This window comes from Oryctolagus cuniculus, chromosome 1, assembly GCF_051225735.1.
Source record: "Oryctolagus cuniculus isolate XC-2025 breed Fujian yellow rabbit chromosome 1, ASM5122573v1, whole genome shotgun sequence".
NCBI classification, from domain to species: Eukaryota; Metazoa; Chordata; class Mammalia; order Lagomorpha; family Leporidae; genus Oryctolagus; species Oryctolagus cuniculus.
The window spans coordinates 4961047-4984770 of record NC_142867.1 but is presented as its reverse complement, the minus strand read 5'-3'; the positions used below and the strand labels follow the sequence as shown (position 1 = coordinate 4984770).

The 23724-nt window shown below is 69.6% G+C and overlaps 4 protein-coding genes across 16 annotated transcripts in view; 3 read left to right on the top strand and 1 right to left on the bottom strand.

The window, feature by feature from the left end:
- Positions 1–922, top strand: part of TOP6BL (TOP6B like initiator of meiotic double strand breaks) — a 95020-nt gene extending 94098 nt beyond the window's left edge. Inside the window, exons 15-16 of the mRNA XM_089303922.1 lie at positions 254–709; positions 855–922. Coding sequence (XP_089160048.1) covers positions 254–709; positions 855–922 — 524 coding nt within the window. The remainder of the gene's footprint in view (positions 1–253; positions 710–854) is intronic.
- Positions 923–932: 10 nt separating this feature from the next.
- On the top strand, positions 933–4641 carry RCE1 (Ras converting CAAX endopeptidase 1). 5 transcript variants are annotated; one of them, XM_089307487.1, is made up of 8 exons: positions 933–1163; positions 1258–1360; positions 1434–1517; positions 1702–1780; positions 2530–2644; positions 2758–2829; positions 3706–3768; positions 3997–4641. In XM_089307487.1, exons 1-8 carry the CDS (start codon positions 979–981, stop codon positions 4349–4351), a joined length of 1056 nt encoding a protein of 351 aa, XP_089163613.1. In that variant the 5' UTR covers positions 933–978; the 3' UTR covers positions 4352–4641. The 5 variants fall into 5 exon arrangements, with proteins under 5 accessions (XP_089163613.1, XP_089163634.1, XP_051686839.1 ...); XM_089307508.1 differs by having other exon boundaries at positions 2477–2644; positions 3693–3768; XM_051830879.3 differs by having other exon boundaries at positions 934–1163; positions 2477–2644.
- A 1177-nt stretch (positions 4642–5818) lies between these two features.
- Positions 5819–23724, bottom strand: part of PC (pyruvate carboxylase) — a 97095-nt gene continuing 79189 nt past the window's right edge. For 6 of the 8 annotated variants that reach the window (XM_051830870.3, XM_051830871.3, XM_051830874.3 and 3 more), the window contains 15 exons: positions 23563–23714; positions 22866–22984; positions 19361–19523; positions 17559–17741; positions 9809–9953; positions 9505–9594; positions 9197–9418; positions 8749–8905; positions 8246–8486; positions 7910–8159; positions 7511–7755; positions 7245–7424; positions 6847–7095; positions 6536–6676; positions 5819–6455 (listed from right to left, as the gene is read on the bottom strand). In XM_051830870.3, coding sequence (XP_051686830.1) covers positions 6207–6455; positions 6536–6676; positions 6847–7095; positions 7245–7424; positions 7511–7755; positions 7910–8159; positions 8246–8486; positions 8749–8905; positions 9197–9418; positions 9505–9594; positions 9809–9953; positions 17559–17741; positions 19361–19523; positions 22866–22984; positions 23563–23714 — 2786 coding nt within the window. In that variant the 3' untranslated portion in view covers positions 5819–6206. Of the gene's footprint in view, positions 6456–6535; positions 6677–6846; positions 7096–7244; positions 7425–7510; positions 7756–7909; positions 8160–8245; positions 8487–8748; positions 8906–9196; positions 9419–9504; positions 9595–9808; positions 9954–11052; positions 11156–17558; positions 17742–19360; positions 19524–22865; positions 22985–23562; positions 23715–23724 lie in introns of those variants that run through there. The other 2 variants (XM_089307469.1, XR_016216188.1) reach the window with 2 other exon arrangements.
- Positions 11508–15499, top strand: LRFN4 (leucine rich repeat and fibronectin type III domain containing 4). 2 transcript variants are annotated; one of them, XM_070067933.2, is made up of 3 exons: positions 11508–12466; positions 12783–14238; positions 14666–15499. In XM_070067933.2, exons 2-3 carry the CDS (start codon positions 12890–12892, stop codon positions 15225–15227), a joined length of 1911 nt encoding a protein of 636 aa, XP_069924034.1. In that variant the 5' UTR covers positions 11508–12466; positions 12783–12889; the 3' UTR covers positions 15228–15499. The 2 variants fall into 2 exon arrangements, with proteins under 2 accessions (XP_069924034.1, XP_051686837.1); XM_051830877.3 differs by having other exon boundaries at positions 11509–12466; positions 12880–14238.

Here is a 23724-nt window from a genome sequence, read left to right as displayed (position 1 = left end):
GAAGGGAGCGGAAAAGGGGGAGGGGCGGGGCGGCCCGGCAGCGCGGACCCCAGAACGGGCGGCGGGCCTGGAGGGGGCGGCGGCCCCAGCTGCCCCTCCCCAGGCCCGCGTGCAGCCTCGGCCTGCTCAAGGCCGCGCGGGACAAGGACCAGGACAGCTGCTCGGCGCCCGCGCCCGCGCCCCCGCGAAGCCCGGGCCACGCGAGTCCGCCCCGGGCCACGCGAGTGCGCTGCAGTGGGGCCGTTCCTCGCAGAGAACAAGAGGCTCAAGACGGGCGTGGACGAGACGCGAGCCCCGAGCCCGGCGGCAGCGGCCGCGCGCCGCCCCGAGCCCCGCGCGGCCCCGGCCCCGGGCGCGCCGAGCCCCGGGCGTGGCCTGGAGGTAGGAGCGGGGGCCGCGCGGGGAGGGCGCGGAGCGGGCCGCCCCCGGGGGTCCTCACCCGGGCCCCTCTGCTCCCGCAGGAGGCGCTGTGGCTGCGGGAGGTCTCCAATCTGTCCGAGTGGCTGCGTCCCTGAGCGGGGCGCGTCCCCGGGGGCCGCGCGCGATCGGCGCCGTCCGAGCCTCAATAAAACTGCTCCGCACGCCGCGGCCGCCTCTCTGAACCCGGGGCCGAACGGGCCGGGGCGGGGCCGGGGGCGGGGCCGGGCCCGAGAGGGGCGGGCGGGGGCGGGGCCGGGCGACCCGGGGGCTGGGCCGGGCCGGGGGCGGGGCAGGGGGGGCCGAACGGGCCGGGGGCGGGGCCGGGCGACCCGGGGGCGGGGAGGGGGCGGGGCCGGGCCCGAGAGGGGCGGGCGGGGCGGGCGGGGCGGGGCCAGGTGACCCGGGGGCGGGGCGGGCCGGGTGGCCCGGGCGAGGGGCGGGCCGGCAAGGGGGCGGGGCCGAGGGCCAGGTGGCCCGGGGGCGGGGCGGGCCTGCCGCCTGACGTCACCGCACTTCCGCGGGGCCGCGTCACTGCTGCGCGCCGCGGGTGCGGGCGCGATGGCGGCGCTGGGCGGGGACGGGCTGCGCCTGCTGTCGGTGTCGCGGCCGGAGCGACAGCCCGAGGCGGCGGCGCTGGGCGGCGCGGGCCCGGGGCTGTGCTGCTGGGTGTCGGTGTTCTCCTGCCTCAGCCTCGCCTGCTCCTACGTGGGCAGCCTGTACGTCTGGAAGAGCGAGCTGCCCAGGTGAGGACGCTGCGCGCGGGGCGGGCCGGGGGCGGGCCGGGGGCGGGGCCGCGGCGGGGCGGCGGCGACCTCCGAGCTCGGCGTCCCCTCCTAGGGACCACCCCGCCGTCATCAAGCGGCGCTTCACCAGCGTCCTGGTCGTGTCCAGCCTGTCTCCGCTCTGCGTGCTGCTCTGGCGCGAGCTCACGGGCATCCAGGTGCGAAGGGGCGGGCGGGCGGGCGGGGCGTCCGTGGGAGGAGCCGGACTGATGCCCCCGTCCTGTGGCTCAGCCAGGCACATCCCTGCTCACCCTGATGGGCGTGAGGCTGGAGGGCATCTTCCCCGCGGCTCTGCTGCCCCTGCTGCTGACCATGGTGAGTGCCGTCCCCCCCGCCCCGTGGCGCCGACAGCACGCGCCCTGTGGCCCTTGTGTCCAGGTCGTGTCCCGGTGAGAGCCTGGCCCCGGGAAATCCTGGCCGAGACCGGGATGCGTGAGGCTCCGAGGTTTGGGCAGAGGCCTGGTGGTCAGAGCCCAGATGTCGGCTCCTGCTTCTCCAGATCCTCTTCCTGGGCCCGCTGATGCAGCTGTCCATGGACTGCCCCTGCGACCTCACAGACGGGCTGAAGGTCGTCCTGGGTGAGTCCTCGGCGAGGGAGCGTGGGCACAGGCCACGCGGGACAGTGGGGGAGGAGAGCCAGCCTCTGTGCGCGGGGGCGTGGAGCTGCGTGACCTCTGTGACTCGGTTCTCTTTAAGATGTATTTATTTATTTGAAAGAGTTAGAGGAGAGGCAGAGAGGGAGAGAGAGAGAGAGAGAGGTCTTCCATCTGCTGGTTCACTCCCCAGATGGCCGCAAAGGCTGGGGCTGAGCCGATCTGAAGCAGGAGCCAGGAGCTTCCTCCAGGTCTCCCAGGGGGTGCAGGGGCCCAAGGACTGGCCATCCTCCACTGCTTTCTCAGGCCACAGCAGAGAGCTGGATCGGAGGTGGAGCAGCCGGGACTAGAACCGGTGCCCACATGGGATGCTGGCCCTGCAGGCGGTGGCTTTACCCGCTACGCCACAGCGCCGGCCCCATCTGAATTGGTTCTTGCGTCCAAGGGGTCCCTTAGGCACCGCAGCAGTACTTGATGCGGGCCGGACGGCTGTGGTTACGTGTTCGCGAGTTCTCCAGAGGACAGCGCGGCCCCGCGCGGGCGTCTCAGCACCGCTCTGTGCTGGGTCTGCCGCGTCTGGCCGCCTGCTGCCCGCTCTCGTTGGCAGCAGTGCCTGACCTGAGCTTGGCCAGGGCGACGTTCGGGAGGGCGCCCCCGTTCACCAGAGTCCCGGCCCCCCAGCTCCCCGCTCCTGGGCCCGCTGCCTCACAGACATGCGCTGGCTGCGGAACCAGGTGATCGCCCCGCTGACGGAGGAGCTGGTGTTCCGGGCCTGCATGCTGCCCATGCTGGCGCCCTGCACCGGCCTGGGCCCCGCCGTGTTCACCTGCCCGCTCTTCTTCGGAGTTGGTGAGTGCGTCCTGCCCGCTCCTACAAAGCTGCAGTGCACAGGACGTCGAGCCCCGGGGGCGGGCCCTGAGGGGCGGCTGGGAGGGGAGTGACGCGTGCCGGCTTCCTCCCAGCCCACTTCCACCACATCATCGAGCAGCTGCGCTTCCGCCAGAGCAGCGTGGGGAGCATCTTCCTGTCTGCAGGTGAGCGGGCGCCGCGCGGCGTGCTGTGTGGCGGGGGGGCGCGGGACCGGAGCGCTCGTGCTGGAGGGGCCGGCCTCGGGCGCCAGGGTGCAGAGGACGCCCGTGAGTGGCTGTCAGGGACGGGGTGGCGACCAGCCGAAGGTGCAGGCGTGGTCACTCACGGGGGGCGGGTGGCGTCTAGCCGAGGGTGCAGGCGTGGTCACTCACAGGGGACGGGGTGGTGTCCGGCCAAGGGTGCAGGCGTGGTCACTCACGGGGGGCGGGGGGCGTCTAGCCGAGGGTGCAGGCGTGTTCACTCACAGGGGGCGGGGGGCGTCCAGCCGAGGGTGCAGGCGTGGTCACTCACGGGGGGCGGGGTGATGTCCAGCCGAGGGTGCAGGCGTGGTCACTCACGGGGGACGGGGTGGCGTCCGGCCGAGGGTGCAGGCGTGGTCACTCACGGGGGGTGGGGTGGTGACCAGCCGAGGGTGCAGGCGTGGTCACTCATGGGGGACGGGGTGGTGTCATGCCGAGGGTGCAGGCGTGGTCACTCACGGGGGACGGGGTGGCGTCCAGCTGAGGGTGCAGGCGTGGTCACTCACGGGGGGCGGGTGGTGTCCGGCCGAGGGTGCAGGCGTGGTCACTCACGGGGGACGGGGTGGTGTCCGGCCGAGGGTGCAGGCATGGTCACTCACGGGGGACGGGTGGGGTCCAGCCGAGGGTGCAGGCGTGGTCACTCACGGGGGACGGGTGGGGTCCAGCCGAGGGTGCAGGCGTGGTCACTCACAGGGGACGGGGTGGCGTCCAGCTGAGGGTGCAGGCGTGGTCACTCACGGGGGACGGGGTGGCATCCGGCCGAGGAGTGCAGGCGTGGTCACTCGCAGCCTCCGTCCCCAGCGTTCCAGTTCTCCTACACGGCCGTCTTTGGTGCCTACACCGCCTTCCTCTTCATCCGTACAGGTTGGTTCTCGGTCCTGGGACTGGGCCAGGGTCCAAGGAGTGGGTGGAGAGTGGGAACAGCAGGCTTCCTGTCACAGCCTTGGACCGGCTGAGCAGGCCCTCAGCTCGGGGAGGGGAAGGAGGCAGAGACAGTGGAGGGGGCACGGCCTCCGCAACAGGAGACGCGGTCACCAGGCCCGGCGGGGCCCAAGGCGTTGGGGCCGCTCCTAAGCGCTCTGTCCCCCCCAGGACACCTGATCGGGCCGGTTCTCTGCCACTCTTTCTGCAATTACATGGGCTTCCCCGCCGTGTGCGCAGCCCTGGAGCACCCGCAGAGGCGGCCCCTGCTGGCCGGCTACGCCCTGGGGGTGGGCCTCTTCCTGCTGCTGCTGCAGCCCCTCACGGACCCCAAGCTCTACGGCAGCCTGCCCCTCTGTGTGCTGCTGCAGCGCGCCGGGAACTCAGAGATACCCCTGTGCGCCTGACCCGCTCCCACGACACTCCTACGAACTCTACGGGCTCCCGGCCCTCCCCGTCAAGGGGCACTGCAGGGGAGGGGCTGGCTGGGGTCCCCGAGATCTCAGGAATTTTTGTAGGGGATTGAAGCCAGAGCTAGTTGAAGCCCAGGGACCACGAGAAGGGAGCGGATATCCAAAGGGTATGGCCCTCTGAAGGGGGCCGAGCAGCAGCTGGGAGTGAGGGGCCGACGGGCCGAGCCCCCTCCCCACTGCTGCTCCTCTCAGCCTCCCTGCCTCTCGGCGCCTGGAAAGCTGCTCGGGTTCTTCTTTTTTCTTCTTCTTAATTTATAAACCCCTCCCCTCAATTTCCCAGGGTTTTCTCACTTTTTGCATCAGGACTTTGTATTGGGATATTAAAGAGATTTAACTTGGGTAACACGGCTTCAGATCTTTGGCAGTCGGTCCATCTGGGACCTGGGGTGTGAACACCTGTCCCAGCACAGCCTCGGAGCTCTGGGCAGGGCGGCCTGGCCTCTGCGGCGCCCCACATCCTGGCACAGGTGCACCGGGTATGAGCCCAGCTCACCTGCCCCCAGGGGCGGGGCCTGGCTGTGGGTCCTCCCCCAGCACCAGCAGACTGCAGACGCACCTGCCGGGAGAGGGGCGGGGCCCCAAGGGGGTGGAAGCCCCTGCACAGGCCTGGGGTCCCTGGCTGGGACGGCCGCCCCCGTGCTGCCCATCCGCCCTGGGGGGACCCTGCGCAGAGGCTGCTGCCCCAGAGCAGCGGGGGCTCCGCTCTGCCGAGCGACACGGTAACTCGAGGTTCGTCCCTAGAGCACACCAGTGTTCTCTCTCTCTCTCTCTCGTTCCTCAATGGTTCACACTGCCCCGCCCAGGACTCTCTTCCTTTGGACTCTAAAGAACGTGTGTCTCATTTGCAGACTTGACAGACTCGGCACGCTGCCCGGGTCGCCGTGACTAAAAGGCCGGCATCACCTCACCCACCTCCCACGCGGGCTTCCCTCCCCGGCCCTGATGAGCGTGGCGCCTGTTTGAGGGTACACTTGGGGTCTGGAGGTCCCGAGAGAGAGGCCTGGCTCACTGTGACCTGTGGGTCCCCGAGACTGGGTCCCGGTGACTGCCAGTGTTTCTCCACCAGGTTCCCGTTCTCGCCCCCCCCCACCCCCAGCTTAGGAACTGCCTCTCCACCCCACCTCACGGTGCAGTGACACGGTCGGGGCACGCCTGGGGGAGACAGACCAGAGGCTCCAGGTTCCGAGGGCTGGTCACACACGGTCACACCCGCAGTGAACCAGGGCCCCTCCAGCCCCCAGCCTCCCACCAGTGCACTCAGCTGCTGGATTCCACTCCCAAGGGTCCCCCCACACTGGGACGTGGCCCTGGGCTAACTGGAGCTGAGAGGGCCCAGGTTTAAAGCAGACCACCTGTCCACAGACAGAACATCTCCCCTCTGTGACCTCTGTCCGTGAGGGAGATGAAGCCCGAGCCCCCGCTGCCCTCCAAGGACGGAGGTAAAACTGCCCGCCCACTCGGGGCTTTGAGGGCGGCCTTGCCCTCCGCTGAGCAGCAGGTGGGCTGCAAAGGACCCGGTGTGGGGGGCAGGAGGAAGCCAGCTTTATTGAGCGAATTTCCCAGGACCTGGGCTTAGGCCCCTCCTGGGGGGGAGGGCCCAGAGGCTCAGGATTCAGGTGGTTGTGGTCGCACAGGTGTAACTCAAGGTGGACCCCAGGTCCTGGGCGCCCTCCCCTGCCCTGTAGTCTCCAGTGAGAGAGAGTCCTGATTTGGCAAGAGATGAACGTGAGGAGCCGCCTGCCAGCGGAGACGGGACGCCCGGCTGGCGGGGAGGGGCCCCTGCAGGTGGGGTCTTCCTGGTCCAGGTGAGGCCTGCGCCCGGGGCCAGGCCTTTCCGCTGTCCGGCACGGGCTGGCCTGGGCCTGCCCCGCGAGCGCAACTGCTGAAGATGCGGGAGCGCCGGCGAGATCACTCGATCTCCAGGATGAGGTCGTCGCCTTCCAGTGTCGCGTCCTTGGTCACGTGGACCTTGCGGACTGTGCCCTCCATGGGCGAGGTCACCACAGTCTCCATCTTCATGGCGCTGAGCACGCACAGGGGCTGGCCCTTGGCCACCTTGGCCCCGGCGGCCACCTTGATGTCGACCACCTTCCCCGGCATGGGGGCCCCGATCTGGCCCTTGACGCCCTTCAGGGCCTTGGGGTGGAAGTGCATCTCCTGCAGACGGGAGGGGCTGTGAGGCGCCAGCCGCGGGCCTGTCCTGTCCCCACCACCCGGCCGACCCTGGGGAGCCGCACCTTCATGGCCTGGGTGTCCTTGACCAGGATGGACCGCAGCTGCCCATTGAGCTCAAAGAAGACCTGCCTCTGGCCGGCCCGGTTCAGGTCGCTCACGGCCAGGGCTTTGATGTGCAGGGTCTTGCCCCGCTCCAGCTCCACCTGCAGAGGGCGAGGAAGCTCCGAGCGGGGGCCCGGGCGGGCCGGCCGGCCGCTGACCCTGGCCGCAGGGACATCACCCACCCTGAGTTCGCTCGCTGGCGTCTCAGTGCCCTTTTGCTCCCAAGGCAGGGGGGCTGGGGCACAGCGTGGACAAGCACCAGACCACTGACCTCAAACTCTTCGGCGATTTTGGGTCCCTGCAGGAAGAGGCGCGTGTTGAGGCTGTCCAGGGGGCCGAAGGTGGCAGTGAAGTCCTTGAACTGGGCGAAGACGTCCGGGTACATGGCCGCCGAGAGCACGTCCTCTGGGGTCACCTCGTCGCCATGCCGCTCTGCCAGCTCCTTCTCCAGCACCTGCAGGTCCAGCGGGGGGAGGGAGGCTCCCGGCCTCCCCTCCACCCTGGGCAGGTCCTTTAACACCTGGCGGGGGAGAGAGGAGGTCAGGCTCCGACGCGGGCTCCTGGCCTCCCCTCCACCCTGGGCAGGTCCTTTAACACCTGGGGGGGGAGAGAGGAGGTCAGGCTCCGACGCGGGCTCCCGGCCTGGGCCTCCCCCCACGCCGGCCCTACCTTGGAGCGCAGGGGCTCGGGGAAGCCGCCGTGGGGGACGCCGATGTAGCCCTGCAGGAACTCCACCACGGAGCGCGGGAAGGACAGCTCCTCGGCCTGGGCTTCGGCGTCCGCCCGGCTCAGCCCGTTCTGCACCATGAACTGGGCCAGGTCCCCCACGATCTTGGAGGAGGGCGTCACCTGAGGAGAAGGCCCCGGGAGTTAGGGTGCCGGGCACCGAGGGGCTGTGCAGGGTGGGTGCAGCCGAGCGCACCGGGACGCCTCACCTTGATGAGGTCTCCCAGCATCTGGTTGGCCTCCACGTAGGCCTTCTTGACCTCCTTGAACTTGGAGCCCAGCCCCATGCTGTGGGCCTGGAAGTGCAGGTTGGTGTACTGGCCGCCGGGGATCTCGTTCTCGTACACGTCCGAGTTGCCAGACTTCATGGTGGCGGTGCAGTCGAAGGCGGCGTACAGGCCCCGAGCCCCCTCCCAGTACTCGCTGTAGTCAAAGACGCGCTCCAGGGGCACCTCTGCGGGGAGGCGGGGTCAGAGGAGGGCTCCTCCCCCGGCCGGCTCAGGTCCCACCTTGGGGGGGGGGGGCGGCCAGGCCAGAGCAGGCCCCTGGCTCTGCTGGGGCTGCGGACAGTGCAGAGTCCAGGGCACGCCGTGGGCTGCTGTCCCTACCTGTGTCCAGCGGAGTCCCTCTGGTGCAGGCCACCAGGGCCCCCATGCTGGGCTGTGAGGTCATCCCAGACATGGAGTCAGCCGCCACGTCCACGACGTCCGCCCCAGCCTGGGCGCAGGCCAGCATGGCTGCCACGCCCGCCCCCGACGTGTCGTGGGTGTGGATGTGCAGGGGGAGATCGGGGAAGCGGTCCCGGAGGGAGCTGACCAGCATGGTGCAGGCCGCCGGCTTCAGCAGCCCGGCCATGTCCTGGCAGGAGGGAGGAGACAGACGGTGAGGAGGGGACCGTGCGGGGCCCGTGGGGGGCAGAGGGTCCGGGCCAGGGGCATGGGCACCTTGATGCACAGGATGTGCGTGCCGGCGCGCACCAGCTCTTCCGCCAAGCCCATGTAGTACTGCAGCGAGTACTTGGTGCGGCTGGGGTCGGCCACGTCGCCCGTGTAGGAGATGGCCGCCTCCACCACGGCCCCGGCGCTGCCCGCGGCCTCCATGCCCAGCAGCATGTTGGGCAAGTAGTTGAGGGAGTCAAAGATCCGGAAGACGTCCATGCCGTTCTCTTTGGCCACCTCACAGAACCTGGATGTGTGGGAGCGCGAGGGTGAGCACCCACCACACACACACACACACACACACACACACGCGGCCCTTTACTACCTCCCGCCCCCGCCCTGCCGCTCTGGGGGTGACGTCTGAGGGGGCAGGGCCCCCACGGCAGGTGCACCCGGACGAGCTGTGTCCCCCAGGCACTGCCCGCCCCACGGTGAGCCAGGGCTGGAGGAGCCCACCGGCCCTGCGGGGCCCCGGCTTTGAGCCGCCGTGGGAGCAGCAGCCGGCTCACTTGAAGACCACGTTGTCGGGGTAGTTGGTGTAGCCCACGGCGTTGGCTCCCCGCAGCAGCATCTGGAACGGGATGTTGGGGATGAGCTCCCGCAGCTCCTGCAGCCGCCGCCACGGGCACTCGTAGAGGAAGCGCATCGCGACGTCGAACGTGGCGCCTGCACAGGGACCAGGACGCCGGCTCAGCGCTGACGGGCCCCGTGCCCTCGGGCAGCCTGCCCGCCCTCCCGCCTCCGGTGTCTGTGCCACGACGGTCTAGGCACTGGCGGCTCCTCCCGGAGCGGAGCACCCCGGGCACAGCTGCGCCTCTGCCCCCCAGGCCCCCCCAGGCCTGGCCCGAGCCGGTGGGGGCCAGTGTCCGCCTTCTCCGGTCCCAGCCCGGGTTTCTCGAGGGCGACCTCCCTCGCCCCTGCTGCCCGCGCGGTGCCGCGTCCCACCCAGCAGCCTACCGCCCCAGTTCTCCACGCTGAAGAGCCTGCTGAAGTTGTGGGCGACATAGGGGGCGATCTTCTTCAGATCGTGGGTGCGCACGCGAGTGGCCAGCAGCGACTGGTGGGCGTCCCTGAAGGTCGTGTCCATGAGCAGCAGCCCCGGGTGGTTCCGCACAGCTCGCGCGAAGCCCTCGGGCCCCTCCTGCAGCAGGATGTCTCTGAAGCCAGAGGGGGGTGGGCCTGGGACAGGGACAGGGAGTCGGTGCCCGCCCTGCAGAGCGCAGCCTCCACCGTCCCCCCGTGCTGCCCGGACGGAGCTCACCTACCTATGGGCACCACAGGGACGACAGGGTCTGTGGGGCTGGGGCTGGCCTTGACGGGGATGGGGGTGGTGGGGCCATTCACCATGACGTGTCCTGGGGAGAAAGGGGCCACGCTCAGGGCAGGCGGGCAGCGTCTGGGAGGGCTGGGCTCAGGGCGGGGCGCTGCTTCGGGATCCCCATCCTCCAGCTACCCTCGCCTCTCCAAGCCAGGGCCTGCTGGGTCTGGGCAGGGTGGACCTTTGGGGGCCACGTGAGGCGAGGAGGGGGCGAGCAGGGGCGAGCAGGGGCGAGCAGGGGCGGGGCGGACCGAGGTAGTGCAGCAGCTTCTGGGCCCGGTTCTGCGCGGGCCGCAGCTGGAAGAGCTCCGGGTTCTCGTCGATGAACTGGGTGTCCACGGTGCCCGCCAGGAACTGCTGGTTGTTGAGCACGTTTTGCAGGAAGGGGATGTTGGTCTGCGGGACAGAGGCGGGGGAGGGCGTCACTGCGCAGCCCCCCGGGGGGCGGGGAGGAAGGGGGGGGCCAGCACAGCTCCCGGCCTCCCTGGGCGTCTCCCGCACCCGCACGCTGGGGGCAGTGCCCTCACCCTCGCTGCCCCCCCCCCCCCCGCGTGCTGCATGCCACCCCTTCCGTTGCCCTCGACCCACAGCCAGGAGCGGGTGCTGTCCCCTCACGGTCACACCATGCTGACACGCCCCGGGCCTGTCCCGAGTGCCCTCGCTGGCTTCCCACACACCTCACTCTCCTGACCCTGGCCCCCACCCCCACGGCCTCGCCCAGGGAGGGGGCCTGCGGCTCCAGTGCCAGACCCAGCGGCCCCAGGGTCTTTGCACACTGTCGACTGTCCTCTGCCCTGCCACGCACGGTTACCCACACGGGCACCCCAGCGCCTCCGCTTCCCGCCTTTCCTGTGGGTCCCTGCTGGAACTGCGCAGGCGGGCTCCTCCCGGGGCTGCACCACTGGGTGCTGCCCGGTACCCGCCTGGCTGCTGTCGGGACCAGGTCTCTGTGCCTCGAGCACGGGGCCCTCAGTTCTCAGTGGCCGGGGACAGCGGGAGAATCTGCTAGAGGACCTGGGTGGGGTCACATGGCCCAGACGCCACGTGCGGCTGCAGCCCTGGCTTCTCCCCACGTAGGGACCTCGGGGACAGTCTATGGCCTGGCCGTGGGCGGGCAGAGTGCCTTCCCCAGGGCATCCCACATGCAGTCACTGCTCAGAGTCCCCCACGCCTGGCCGGCCTAGCACCTACCCTCAGGAAATGGGGACATTCCGCCAGGGCCAAAGCACGCGTCTAAGGCAGCCACTCAAGCCGCCGAGAGAACCCAGAGCCGCACGGCGGGGGGTGGGGGGCCTCGAGGCCCAGGGCCCCATCCTGCCGGACCCGCGCTCCTGTAGTCCCTGGGCCACCTGCCCTCCCCTCTGTCCTGGGAGTGCCTGGCTCCGGAGGACCTCGATCCCAGGCAGCACACACGGGCGCACGCAGGCTCAGGGTGAGTGAAACGTCTCCGGTGCGGAGAAGGCAAAGCATCTGGTGCCACCGCACACGCGCTGACCTGGGCCAGGATCCAGTCCCCTCATTTTGTAAGTGCGGCAGCGGCGGGAGCGGCTCCCGGTGCCGGAGCGAGGCGCCTGGCCGCGGGTCCTCTCCGCTCGACCCTACGGAGGGCACAAGTACTTGCAGTCCCCCGCCCTTGGTCTGCGCGAGGCCGTCCGCCCGGGGCTGCGCTCCGCTGCCATGCCCGGCAGGATAAGAATCCCCAGGCAGCCCGGGGACGAGAGGAGGCTGTGGGAGGCGGCGACTTCCCCATGGGCGCTGACCACCACCGAGGACCCCGGGGGCCGAGCCGGCCGGCTGGGGCGGGAAGCGCAGACCCCGCCTCACGCCAGAAACCCTCGCGCCGTCTCCGCGCCCAGCTCCGCCGGGGAAGTGGCCCGCGGGGAGGGCGGCCGGAGCGCGCGGACCCCTGACGCACCGCTCCCAGCAGCGTGCGGCGCCGGCCTGCTGGGAAGCCGCTCGCGCCGACCAATCGGGCCGCGGGCGGAGGCCGGAGGGAGGAGCGGGCGGGCGCGGCGCCTGCCCAGAGGCCGAGCCCTCTCAGCCCCACCCCGCGGTAGCCTGGCTGGGGGTGCAGCCCCCGCCCCCGCCGCTCAGGGCCCCTGCGTGTTGGGGACCCTCCACGTGACTCGGTGAAGCAGAACGGTTATGACCTTCAGCGCGTGTCTGTGATCGCGAGGGTCCCGGCGACAGTGCGGGTTTGCGCTCGGCCCTGCCCGTGGGCGCGGGGACGTGTGGGTGTGTGGGGACGTGTGGGTGTGTTGGGGAGGGTGCCCGGCGACATGTGACAAAGCCCGGGCTCTGGGAGATGAAGGGGCCCGCGAGCTGGCGCTTTGTCTGGCAGTCTGCAGAGTGAGGCTCGCGCCGCGCGGCGGGCACCCGTGCGGTGCGGGATGCCGGGGCGCCAGGGTGGCCGGGGGCGCGCGCGCCTGTGCCAGGGTGAGTGCGCTGCGGCAGTGCCGGGGGGCAGAGCAGCGGGCCCGCGCCGGCCCGGGCCTCGGGTGTGACTGGGCGCCATCCGTGGGCGCTGCAGCGGCCGCGTGTCCCCGTGACCTCGGGAGCCGGCTCGGGCCGGGTGGATCCCCGCGCGCCCCTCCCCGTCCGCTCTCCACGTGCGTGGCCGCGGCGCGCGTGCCCGCCGGCGCGCACCCGCCCGCCTGTCGCCGCCGCCGCCGCCGCCGCCACCACCACCACCACCGCCGCCGCCGCCGCCGCCGCTAACTGCGCCGGGAAAAGGAGCCGAGAACCGAGGGAGCCGGGGCCGCGGGCCCGAGCGCCATGGGCCGGAAGGCGCGCGACGAGCGACCGGACAGCCCTGGGCCTCGCCCCCGCGGGAGAGCGGCCTGGAGTCGGCGGGGGCCGGCCGGGCCCGCGGGGAGGCCGGCCCGCGCCCCCTGAGCGACCGACACCAGGTGAGGGGAACGCGGATCGCGCAGCGCGGGAGCCACAGCGAGGGGGCTGGGGGTGGGGGGACGCCTTCCCCGCCGGCCGGGGAAGGGGATGGCGCGGAGAGGGGGAGGAGGCCGGCGATTCCAGGGGACGCCCGAGAAAGGAAGTTCCGGGACCCTCCCTGCTCTCGGCCCACCTCCGCTTCCTGCCTCCTGCCTCACCTTGTCCCCTGCGCCTGGCCTGCCCGTGACTACTTGGGAAATGTGACCTCCGCTGCACGCCTGGCTGCCCCTCATCCCTGGGGGGTCCCCTGGGGCCTCTGACCCAGCCCCTCTCCAGGCCAGGCCCTGGGAGCTGACTACAGGGACCGCGCCTCGGGCACAAGTGGGCACCTGCCCAGCCCCACCTGTGCCTGGGCTGTGGCCCTTCCTCGCAGGGCGCTCACCATGGCCCCGCCACTCCTGCTGCTGCTGCTGGCCAGTGGAGCAGCCGCCTGCCCGCTGCCCTGCGTGTGCCAGAACCTGTCCGAGTCGCTCAGCACCCTCTGTGCCCACCGAGGCCTGCTCTTCGTGCCGCCCAACGTGGACCGGCGCACCGTGGAGCTGCGGCTGGCTGACAACTTCATCCAGGCCCTGGGGCCGCCTGACTTCCGCAACATGACGGGGCTGGTGGACCTGACGCTGTCCCGCAACGCCATCACCCGCATCGGCGCCCGCGCCTTCGGGGACCTGGAGAGCCTGCGCTCCCTGCACCTGGACGGCAACAGGCTGGTGGAGCTGGGCGGCGGCAGCCTCCGCGGCCCCGTCAACCTGCAGCACCTCATCCTCAGTGGCAACCAGCTGGGCCGCATCGCGCCCGGCGCCTTCGACGACTTCCTGGACAGCCTGGAGGACCTGGACCTGTCCTACAACAACCTCCGGCAGGTGCCCTGGGCCGGCATCGGAGCCATGCCCGCCCTGCACACCCTCAACCTGGACCACAACCTCATCGACGCGCTGCCGCCCGGCGCCTTCGCCCAGCTCAGCCAGCTCTCCCGCCTCGACCTCACCTCCAACCGCCTGGCCACGCTGGCGCCCGACCCGCTCTTCTCCCGGGGCCGCGACGCCGAGGCCTCGCCCGCCCCCCTGGTGCTGAGCTTCAGCGGGAACCCCCTGCACTGCAACTGCGAGCTGCTCTGGCTGCGGCGCCTGGCGCGGCCCGACGACCTGGAGACCTGCGCCTCGCCCCCCGGCCTGGCCGGCCGCTACTTCTGGGCGGTCCCCGAGGCCGACTTCTCGTGCGAGCCGCCCCTCATCGCCCGCCACACGCAGCGCCTCTGGGTGCTGGAGGGCCAGCGGGCCACGCTGCGGTGCCGGGCCCTGGGCGACCCCGCGCCCACCATGCACTGGGTGGGCCCCGACGACAGGCTGGTGGGCAACTCCTCCCGCGCCTGGGCCTTTCCCAACGGGACCCTGGAGATCGCGGTGACAGGCGCCGGGGACGCAGGGGCCTACACCTGCATCGCCACCAACCCCGCCGGAGAGGCCACGGCCCGCGTGGAGCTCCGGGTGCTGGCCCTGCCCCACGGCGGGAACGCCAGCGCCGAGGGGGCCCGCCCGGGGCCCTCGGACATCGCCGCCTCGGCGCGCACGGCGGCTGAGGGCGAGGGGACTGTGGAGTCGGAGCCGGCTGTGCAGGTGACGGAGGTGACCGCCACCTCGGGGCTGGTGAGCTGGGGGCCGGGGCGGCCGGCCGAGCCCGTGTGGATGTTCCAGATCCAGTACAACAGCAGCGAGGACGAGACCCTCATTTACCGGTGAGCACGCGCGTCCTGCGCCCCCTCTGCTCTGCTCACAGCCGCCCCCACTGCCCCCTCCTGGGCTCCTGACCGCTGCAGGGGCGAGGAAGGAGGGGAGGCCCCCCCGTCAGGTGGCCCAGGCCGGGCGCGCGCCGGGGGCCTGGTCCTTGCATCACTTCTGCCTCTGCTGGTGCCAAGCCCTGCCCCTCCCTGTGTGCGTCCAGCCCATGTCAGCACACACCCATCTGTCATCCGTCCCCTGGTTACACTCGCCAGCCTGTCACCGTGCCCCCTTTGGTGGACACACACCTCCGTGAGGCTGTGCAGAGCCAGGGTTGGGGGGGTCTGTGAAAGGGGCTCCGAGGGAGGCCCTGGCGGTGGGGAGGCGGGGGAGGAGCTGGACCACGGCCCCGGGGCTCTGACCACCTTCCTCGCCCGCCCGCAGAATCGTCCCAGCCTCCACTCGCCACTTCCTGCTGAAGCACCTGGTCCCTGGCGCCGACTACGACCTCTGCCTGCTGGCGCTGTCACCTGCCACTGGGCCCTCTGACCTCACGGCCACCAGGCTCCTGGGCTGTGCCCACTTCTCCACCCTGCCGGCCACGCCCCTGTGCCACGCCCTGCAGGCCCACGTTCTCGGCGGGACCCTGACAGTGGCTGTGGGCGGCGTGCTGGTGGCTGCCTTACTGGTCTTCACTGTGGCCTTGCTGGTTCGGGGCCGGGGGGCTGGGAATGGCCGCCTCCCCCTGAAGCTTAGCCACGTCCAATCCCAGACCAACGGAGGCCCCAGCCCCACACCCAAGACCCACCCGCCTCGGAGCCCCCCGCCACGCCCCCAGCGCAGCTGCTCCCTGGACCTGGGAGATGCGGGCGGCTGCTACGGGTACGCCCGGCGCCTGGGAGGGGCCTGGGCCCGAAGGAGCCACTCGGTGCATGGGGGGCTGCTCGGAGCAGGCTGCCGGGGGGTGGGGGGCAGCTCGGAGCGGCTGGAGGAGAGTGTGGTGTGACGGGAGGCGGCCTCCCCGTGCCCTGATGAACACGCAGCGTGGGCCAGGGGGCCGGGCGGCAGCTGCCCACCCGGGGGCCACCCCGCTTTTTATCCTCGGTACCTCAGGCTCCGCTGTGTGCTTGGCGGGACAGGGGCCCCTCCCTTGGTCGGGCTCCAGACCGGGGGGAGGGTCAGGTCCCTCTGACAGGTGCTCTCGGCCACCAAGCAGGGCAGTAGCCACCAGGTGGGAGTCTCGTTTCTATTTATAATAAAATTGCTGGGGACACCTCAGTGCTGGCCTGGTCTCATCTGAGGGGGCGGCACGGGGGCCGGGCGCACAGACAGGCAGCAGAGGGCGGGGTCGACTGCGTGGGCCTGGGGTCCCCGGCGCAGGGTGGGGAGGGGCGGGGCTGGGGCCCGTCTCCCTGCGCCCCCCCAGGCCTGCGGAGCGCCCCCCCCAGAACCCAGCAGGGGCGGGGACTCCCACTGCCCCGCCGTCAGCCGGGACCCTGGATGCTCCCTGTTGGGGCTGCAGGCCCGAGACCCCAACTCCCGGCTGCTCTCAGGCTGTGGCTGCGCCTGGAGTCTCCTGCTCCCCTGCTCTCGTCCACATAGGTGGGGGGTGGGGGGGGCAGGCCACCTCTGGTGTGACCCTGGCAGCCTTCGTCCTGGGGCCTCCTGGGAGGCACCAGCACTTTGTGGGCTCAGCCTGCGAGGGGCAGGCGCGTGCAGGCGCTTCATGGAAACCCGGAAGGCGGCACTGGCACCAGGGCCTGACAGAGACTGGCCGTGACAGGCTGTGGTCTGTGTGTGGTGGGCGGAGGGGGCACGGGACCGAGGAGGGGCAGGTGCAGGTACAGGTACAGGACCGGAGCCGCGGGGCCGACGGCCCAGGCGTTGACAGAAGGCTCAGGACAGGGCAGGGGCCAGTGGCCTGGTCTGGGTGCCCATCTGGGGAGGACACTGGCACCCCTGGACACCAGAAACACCTGTCCTGCTACTGGCCCTGCGCTCATGGGCCACAGGGTCCCGTTCTCCACCTCAGGCGTGGGGAACAGTGTCTAAGGTAGATGTTCCTGGCCCTCCGGGGTGGGGACAGGTAGAAGGCCCAGGGGACCAGTTTGGGGCCAGGGTAACTGGTGCTGAGGCCGGGGAGGGAGCAGAGGAACGGGGCCCAACCACGGGGGCAGCCAGGACCCGAACAACGCAGCGCAGTGCAGGGGGCAGGCGAGAGGGCAGAGGCCCAGGTGCCCCAGTGGGGCACACTGGCCACACAGCCCCCCGACACCGCAACAGCCACAGGACACCCGCGCCGGGAAAGCCAGGTGGAAAGAACAGGTGGAGCACAGGAAGTTGGATGCACCTCGGCCAAGCGTGCAGGGCGCAGGCCCCACAGAGAGCCGCCAGGCTCCCCTCCCCCACAGCTCCCGGGAACCGCCCACTCCTCCCCCCACCCCCACCCCCGTGGCTGTGGGCGGTGCCTGGGAGCCTCCCCCGCCCCCACTCCTGCTCACCCTCTTTCTCAAAGGCCTCGGCTCCCACTGAGGACAGGTGAGAGACCGCTGTGTGGCCCTGAGGGGACAGCCACATGCCCAGCCCTGCCCAGCACAGCCTCAATCAGGCGGGGGCCGGAAGACAGCACTGAGTCTGATGCGGCCAGGGGGTGCGGTGGGCGGGGGTGGGTATGCCTGCAGTGGGCAGACTCTCTGGGATCTGGGATCACCTGGCTCGCCCTGCCCTGCCAGACCACTGGATAGGAGGCAGGTGCTGGCTACAAAGGACAACTGGTGTTTCCCGGCCATGAGTTCATTTCTAGCTGCAGCCTTGTACAGAACCCAACCGCTCCCAGCAGGCCACGCTGCTCCCAGAAAGGCACGACAAGCCAGGCCCCCTGGGCCTCCCCTGCCCTGGAGCATGGGTCCCCAGCAGCCAGCCCCTTGCTGTCCCCAGAGCACCCGCGACTCTGCACGCCGCAGGCCAGGGACCCCGGCCGCTCAGGACGAGGCAGCTGCCCAGGGTGTCCACGTTTGCCTGAGTTCCTTGGGGGCCTCCACCCACAGCCATGGAATCAGAATTTCCAGAAGAGGTGCCTGGCGACGTGTGCCACGCGCTCCCGGGGGCAGGAAACACTGGTGTCCCCGAGACAAGGCTGGCGGGGGCTGGGCGGCCGGGGCACCCAGGCATCCGGGGAGGAACTCACGGGAGCTGATGGACAGCGCTGGGGGCCCCGGCACCTGCAGCGTCCGACAGAAGCCAGCAGAGGCTAAGGCGCACCGAGGGCCACAGCGGCCCTGACCCCACCAAGCCACAGCCGCAGCCAGGGTGTGAGGGGCCCTCCGGTGCCTCTCACCTTGACGCCGCGGACGCGGAACTCGGCCAGCGCCCTGCTCATCTTGGTGGCGGCCGTGGGGTGGTCCTTGCCATGGGCGATGACCTTGACCAGCAGGGAGTCGTAGTGGGGGGAGATGACAGCTCCCTGGAAGGCGGAGGCGTTGTCCAGCCGGATGCCCATGCCCTCTCCGCTCCGGAACACCTGGGGAGACGGGCAGAGCCGGTGGGCGCCGCTCCTGCCGGCAGCCCCAGGACGCAGGCTTCTCTGTGGCCTGGGTGGCCACTGCTGCCTCGGCTCTCAGAAGAGCACGGGGGTGGCGGAGGCACACAGGGGAAGGAGCCCTGCTCGTCCCCAGGGCTGTGGCTCAGCAGGACAGCCAGAGGGGCAGGGGCGAAGCCGGATTCCCGACCTCACGCGGCCGCCCGGCTGCCCTCTCACCATCAGAGCCACGTCACAGCTCACCCCGGACACGGCAGACCCAGAAGCTGCCACCGTCCCCGCTCACACAAGACTCCCAGACAGACAGACTGACAGGGACACGGCTCTGGGCTCCGGGACGCGCAGGCCGGCTGCCCAGGCTTTTGCTTTCAACAAAGGCCTTGAGATCCCCCCAAGGTCCCTTCTTGCCCCTTCCTTCCAGAGAGCAAATGGGAGGGAGAGGGAGAGGAGGCAGACAGGAAGCAGACCAGGAGCTGCAGGGGCACGAAGGGAAGGGGAGGGAACCTTCGAGAAGCCAGGGGAGAGGCACGCGCCGGCTCTCCCACGCCCCCAGCTCCCACCCAGCACAGGAAGCAACCCAACAGGGGAGGAGAGCACGGTGGGTAAGGGGAGCCGGGGGACATGCTGCAGCCGGGGGGAAGCCGGGGGACATGCTGCAGGCAATGGGGCAGCCGGGGGACATGCTGCAGGCCATGGGGAAGCCGGGGGACATGCTGCAGCCGGGGGGCAGCCGGGGGACATGCTGCAGCCGGGGGGCAGCCGGGGGACGTGCTGCAGCCGTGGGGCAGCCGTGGGACGTGCTGCAGCCGTGGGGCAGCCGGGGGACATGGGGCAGCCGTGGGGCAGCCGGGGGACGTGCTGCAGGCAATGGGGGAGCCGGGGGACATGCTGCAGGCCGTGGGGCAGCCGGGGGACATGCTGCAGCCGTGGGGAAGCCGGGGGACGTGCTGCAGCCGTGGGGCAGCCGGGGGACATGGGGCAGCCGTGGGGCAGCCGGGGGACGTGCTGCAGGCAATGGGGGAGCCAGGGGACATGCTGCAGGCAATGGGGGAGCCAGGGGACATGCTGCAGGCCGTGGGGCAGCCAGAGGACATGTTGCAGGCCGTGGGGAAGCCGGTGGACATGCTGCAGGCCGTGGGGCAGCCGGGGGACATGCTGCAGGCCGTGGGGAGGGGAGATAGGGACTGGGGGCCAGGGCATCGTTAACGCGCTCGCCCGCACAGGTGAGTGCTCGTGGGGGGCAGAGTTGGCTCCAGCAGGGAGAGCCGCCCCAGGGCATACATGGGATGGGGCAAGTGGACTGCACCACAGTCCTGCTTCTGAGGGGCCTGTGTTCGATAAAAAGGAACTTAATAAAATATTTAAAGGTGAACGCTCAGCTGTGAGCAGGAACTGTCAGCTAAAAATACTCTGTGGTCAACCGGCCTCTGAGGAGCAAGGCCCCGGACACGGACGTGGAGGAGGAGCGGCCGCCGTCCACGGGCCTGGCGGGCTGCTCTCCCCCACTCCCGGGGCCGTGATCCCTCCAGGAGTACCCCCCCACCCCCCGGCAGCCTCCAAGCCTGCAGTGAGCCCCAGCAAGGACTGTCCCCAGGCCCTACCTCAATGCGGCCGGTGTCCGGCTGGAAGCTGCGCGCGGGGTCCTCGGTGGTGACGCGGCACTGGATGGCACAGCCGTTGATGCGGATGCTGTCCTGCCGCAGGCCCAGGTCCGGCAGGCTCCGGCCTTCCGCCACGTGGATCTGGGCGTGGACGAGGTCCACGCTGTGGGGCAGGGCGAGAGTGTGAGTGGGCACTGCAGCGAGGGGTGGTCCAGCCTGCGAGGCGGCTGCCCTCGACTCCAGCCCCACAGCCCTGGCCTGCTCCCTACACTCCAAGAGAGGCCCTGCCGTGTGGACCACACACATCTGAGTGTACACCAACACCCACAGTGTAGACCACCCACACCCACACCCACAGTGTACACCACCCACACCCACAGTGTAGACCACCCACACCTACTGTGTACACTGCCAACACCCACCGTGTACACCACCCACACCCACACCCACCGTGTACACCACCCACACCCACCGTGTACACCACACCCACAGTGTACAACACCCACACCCACACCTACTGTGTACACTGCCCACACCCACACCCACAGTATACACCACCCACACCCACAGTGTACACCACCCACACCCACCGTGTACACCACACCCACACCTACAGTGTAGACCACCCACACCTACTGTGTACACTGCCAACACCCACCATGTACACCGCCCACACCCACAGTGTACACCACACCCATACCCACAGTGTACACCACACACACACACAGTGTACACCACCCACACCCACAGTGTACATACACACCAACACCCACACCCACCCACACCCACACCGTGTATACCACCCACACCCACAGTGTACACCACCCACACCCACACACACAGTGTACACCACCCACACCCACCGTGTAGACCCACACCCACACTCAGTGTACACCACCCACACCCACAGTGTACACCACCCACATCCACACCCACAGTGTACACCACCCACATCCACACCCACAGTGTACACCACCCACACCCACCGTGTACACGCACACCAACACCCACACTCACAGGGTACACCACCCATACCCACCGTGTAGACCACCCACACCACACCCACACCCACCGTGCACACCGCCTGTACCCACACCCACAGTGTACACCACCCACACCCACCGTGCACACCGCCTGCAGCACACACTACCACAACACGCAGCTGGAGGGTGCGACGGGAGCACTGCAGCCCTCCTGCTCCTGCACCCCTGCTAATCACGCCACCCCACACGTCCCATGCCGCCTGCCTGCACTCTGCCCACCTCGTCCCTGGGCTCTCCATCCGCGGCTTCCCCCAGAGCCTGCCTTCCTAAAGCCTGGGTTGGGCGTCTCGGCCTCGGCCGTGTCTAGGCCAGAGGGCAGGACGTCCCGTGGCCAGAGCCCAAGGTGCTTCATGGTACAGGGTTTATCAGCTCAGCCCTACTGACAGCCACACTCAGGACAGCAACGTATCCCAGGATAACTTAACAAACACCCCGCAGCCGGCGCCGCGGCTCACTAGGCTAATCCTCGCCTGCTGCGCCGGCACCCCGGGTTCTAGTCCCAGTCGGGGCGCTGGATTCTGTCCCGGTTGCCCCTCTTCCAGGCCAGCTCTCTGCTGTGGCCAGGGAGGGCAGTGGAGGATGGGCCAAGTGCTTGGGCCCTGCACCCCATGGGAGACCAGGAGGAAGCACCTGGCTCCTGGCTTCGGATCGGCCATTTGGGGGGTGAACCAATGGAAGGAAGACCTTTCTCTCTCTCTCTCTCTCTCTCTCTCTCTCTGTCTAACTCTGTCTGTCAAAAAAAAAAAAAAAAAAAAAAAAAACCACACCGCGAGTTTGGATTTATCCTCCCTGAGGCTTCACCGCTAACCGCCTCGGTTGGGGGCCGTGCCCGGCCCCTTCCCCATCAGAGGAAGAGCTGAGAGGCTTCAGCTGAGCCAAGCTCCGCGGACCTCAGGACCGGGGCCCCCGAGTCCTGATCCGACGCAGCCCCCAGGCACCGTCCACGAGAGAGCAGGCTCCACGCAGCGGCAGGGTGGGGAACATCCACGGGGCAGAGGGCACCGCTGCAGGCCTGCCCTGGCGCTGACCTTGGCCTCTGAGAGGGGGGCGTGTGGGAGCCTCTGGGCACCGCAGCACCCTGGGTGGTAGGTAGGGAAGGAGCCGGGGTCAGGGGTGTTCTGGGGTGAGATGGACTGGCCCAGGGCCTCCAAACACGCACCTCCACACCGGAAGGTACGCCGGTTGTTGCACATGCATTTTAGGTAACTAAATACAGCAGCTCCGCCTGTCTCAAGAACTCTCTGGCAAGATGCTGCTCACCCTCCATCACTGACCCCACTCAGCATCTACCCGCGGGTTGGCGCACACAGGGTTAACACAGCTGCCCACCCAGGAACCACAGGCTGCCATTAAAAGCCTCTAGCCGGTGAGGCCACCGCCTGCAGCGCCGGCATCCCACGTGGGCGCCGGTTCAGGTTCCGGCTGCTCCACTTCCTATCCAGCTCTCTGCTGTGGCCTGGGAGGGCGGCGGAGGATGGCCGGGGTCCTTGGGCCCCTGCACCTGCGTGGGAGACCAGGAGGAAGTTCCTGCTCCTGGCTTTGGATTGGCTCAGCTCCAGCCATTGCAGCCATTTGGGGGGGGGGGGGGACCAGAGGACAGAAGACCTTTCTCTGTTTCTCCAACTCCCTGTAACTTTGCCTCCCACATAAATAAAATCTTAAAAAGAAAGAAAAGTCTCTAAAAAGAACAATGGCCAGGACAATTCCTTCAACAGGTACGTTTAAAAAGCAGAATAACAATGTTGTAAGAAGCATAGAACAGACTAAGGCGCCTGGTGCTCCAGGGCGCAGTGGGGCAGCGAGGGTCCTACTCCGGAGAGCACCGGAAGAGAGGAGCCAGCAAGCGGCGCGCACAGAGCAGTGAGGGGACCAAGTGCTCGTCCCTCGCCTGCCCACCTGCGGCAGACCCCTTCCACGGAAGCTGTTTTTAATGCAAAGAAACCGATCAAAGGATTAACGGGGCGGGCACAGGAGACTGGAGAGAGACCTGGGCGCCAGTCCCAGTTCTGTGACCTGGGGCCCCTGACAGCTGGGGATAGCGGGCGCCACGTGCACAGCGCGTCCATGAGGGCTCCATGGAGTGACCGGCTCAGCGCCAGGCCGACGGCGCTCACCAGGGTCCTGAGTCTGGGGGGGCTCGGAACCCCGTCTCCTCCCTTGCACTAATTTTTAGGACTACCACAAACACTCTTAAAGCTTTTAAAAACCAGTTAAGCTCCTGGCTCCCTCACTTCTGTCTACCACGGCAGCAGGTCAGCTTGAAGAGTCACGCCCCGCCCCGCCCCGCCCTGCCCCGCCCCGCCCCGCCCTGCCCTGCTCCGCCCCGCCCCGCCCCGCCCCCGCCCTGCCCCGCCCCGCCCCGCTCACTCTGTGATCTCCTCCGTCCCGCCCCGCCCCGCCCCCACGCCCCGCCCCGCTCACTCTGTGATCTCCTCCGCCCCGCCCCGCCCCGCCCCGCTCACTCTGTGATCTCCTCCGTGACCGTGTGCTCCACCTGCAGCCGGGAGTTGACCTCAATGAAGTAGTGCTTGCCGTGCTTGTCCACGAGGAACTCCACGGTGCCCGCATTCTCGTAGCCCACCTGGCGAGGGGGAGGGGCCGCTGACGCAAGCCTGGGCCGGCTCCACGAAAGAGCAGCCCCCCCCAAGGACACCCCCAGTCCCAGGCCCAGCAGGAGCTCTGGAGGGATGAGACACCCGCAGGGGCTCCCGCCAGCTCCACTCAGCACCCTCCCGGGGGCCTCCCCCAGGTCCCTCCCTCCTCCTCCTGCTGCTCACAGACGGGATGTGCAGGACCCTGCCTCAGCCCCAGAACTCCCGGAGGTTCCTTCACGCCCCCTCTGCCCGCCCCCGACCCCACCCCAGCCGGGCGGCCTGGGCAGTGCTGCTCCCCAGAGGCCGTCCAAGCACCACCCCAGCACCCTGGCCGTGAGGCTTCCGGGGCAGAGCACAGAGGGGTCTACGAGAGCACAGAGGGGTCTACGAGACCACAGGGGGGTCTACGAGAGCACAGAGGGGTCTACGAGAGCACAGAGGGGTCTACGAGACCACAGAAGGACGGCGTGCGTGAGGCTTCCGGGGCAGAAGCACAGAGGGGGTCTACGAGACCACAGGGGGAGCGGCCGTGCCTGGGGGCAGACCCTGCGCCCCTCCTTCGCACCTGCTTGGCGAGTTTGACGGAGTCGCTGGTGAGGCGCATGCGCAGCTGCGGGTCCAGGTGGGCGGCCGGCGCGATCTCCACCACCTTCTGGTGGCGCCGCTGGATGGAGCAGTCCCGCTCGTACAGGTGCAGGATGTTCCCGTACTGGTCCCCTGGGGCGGG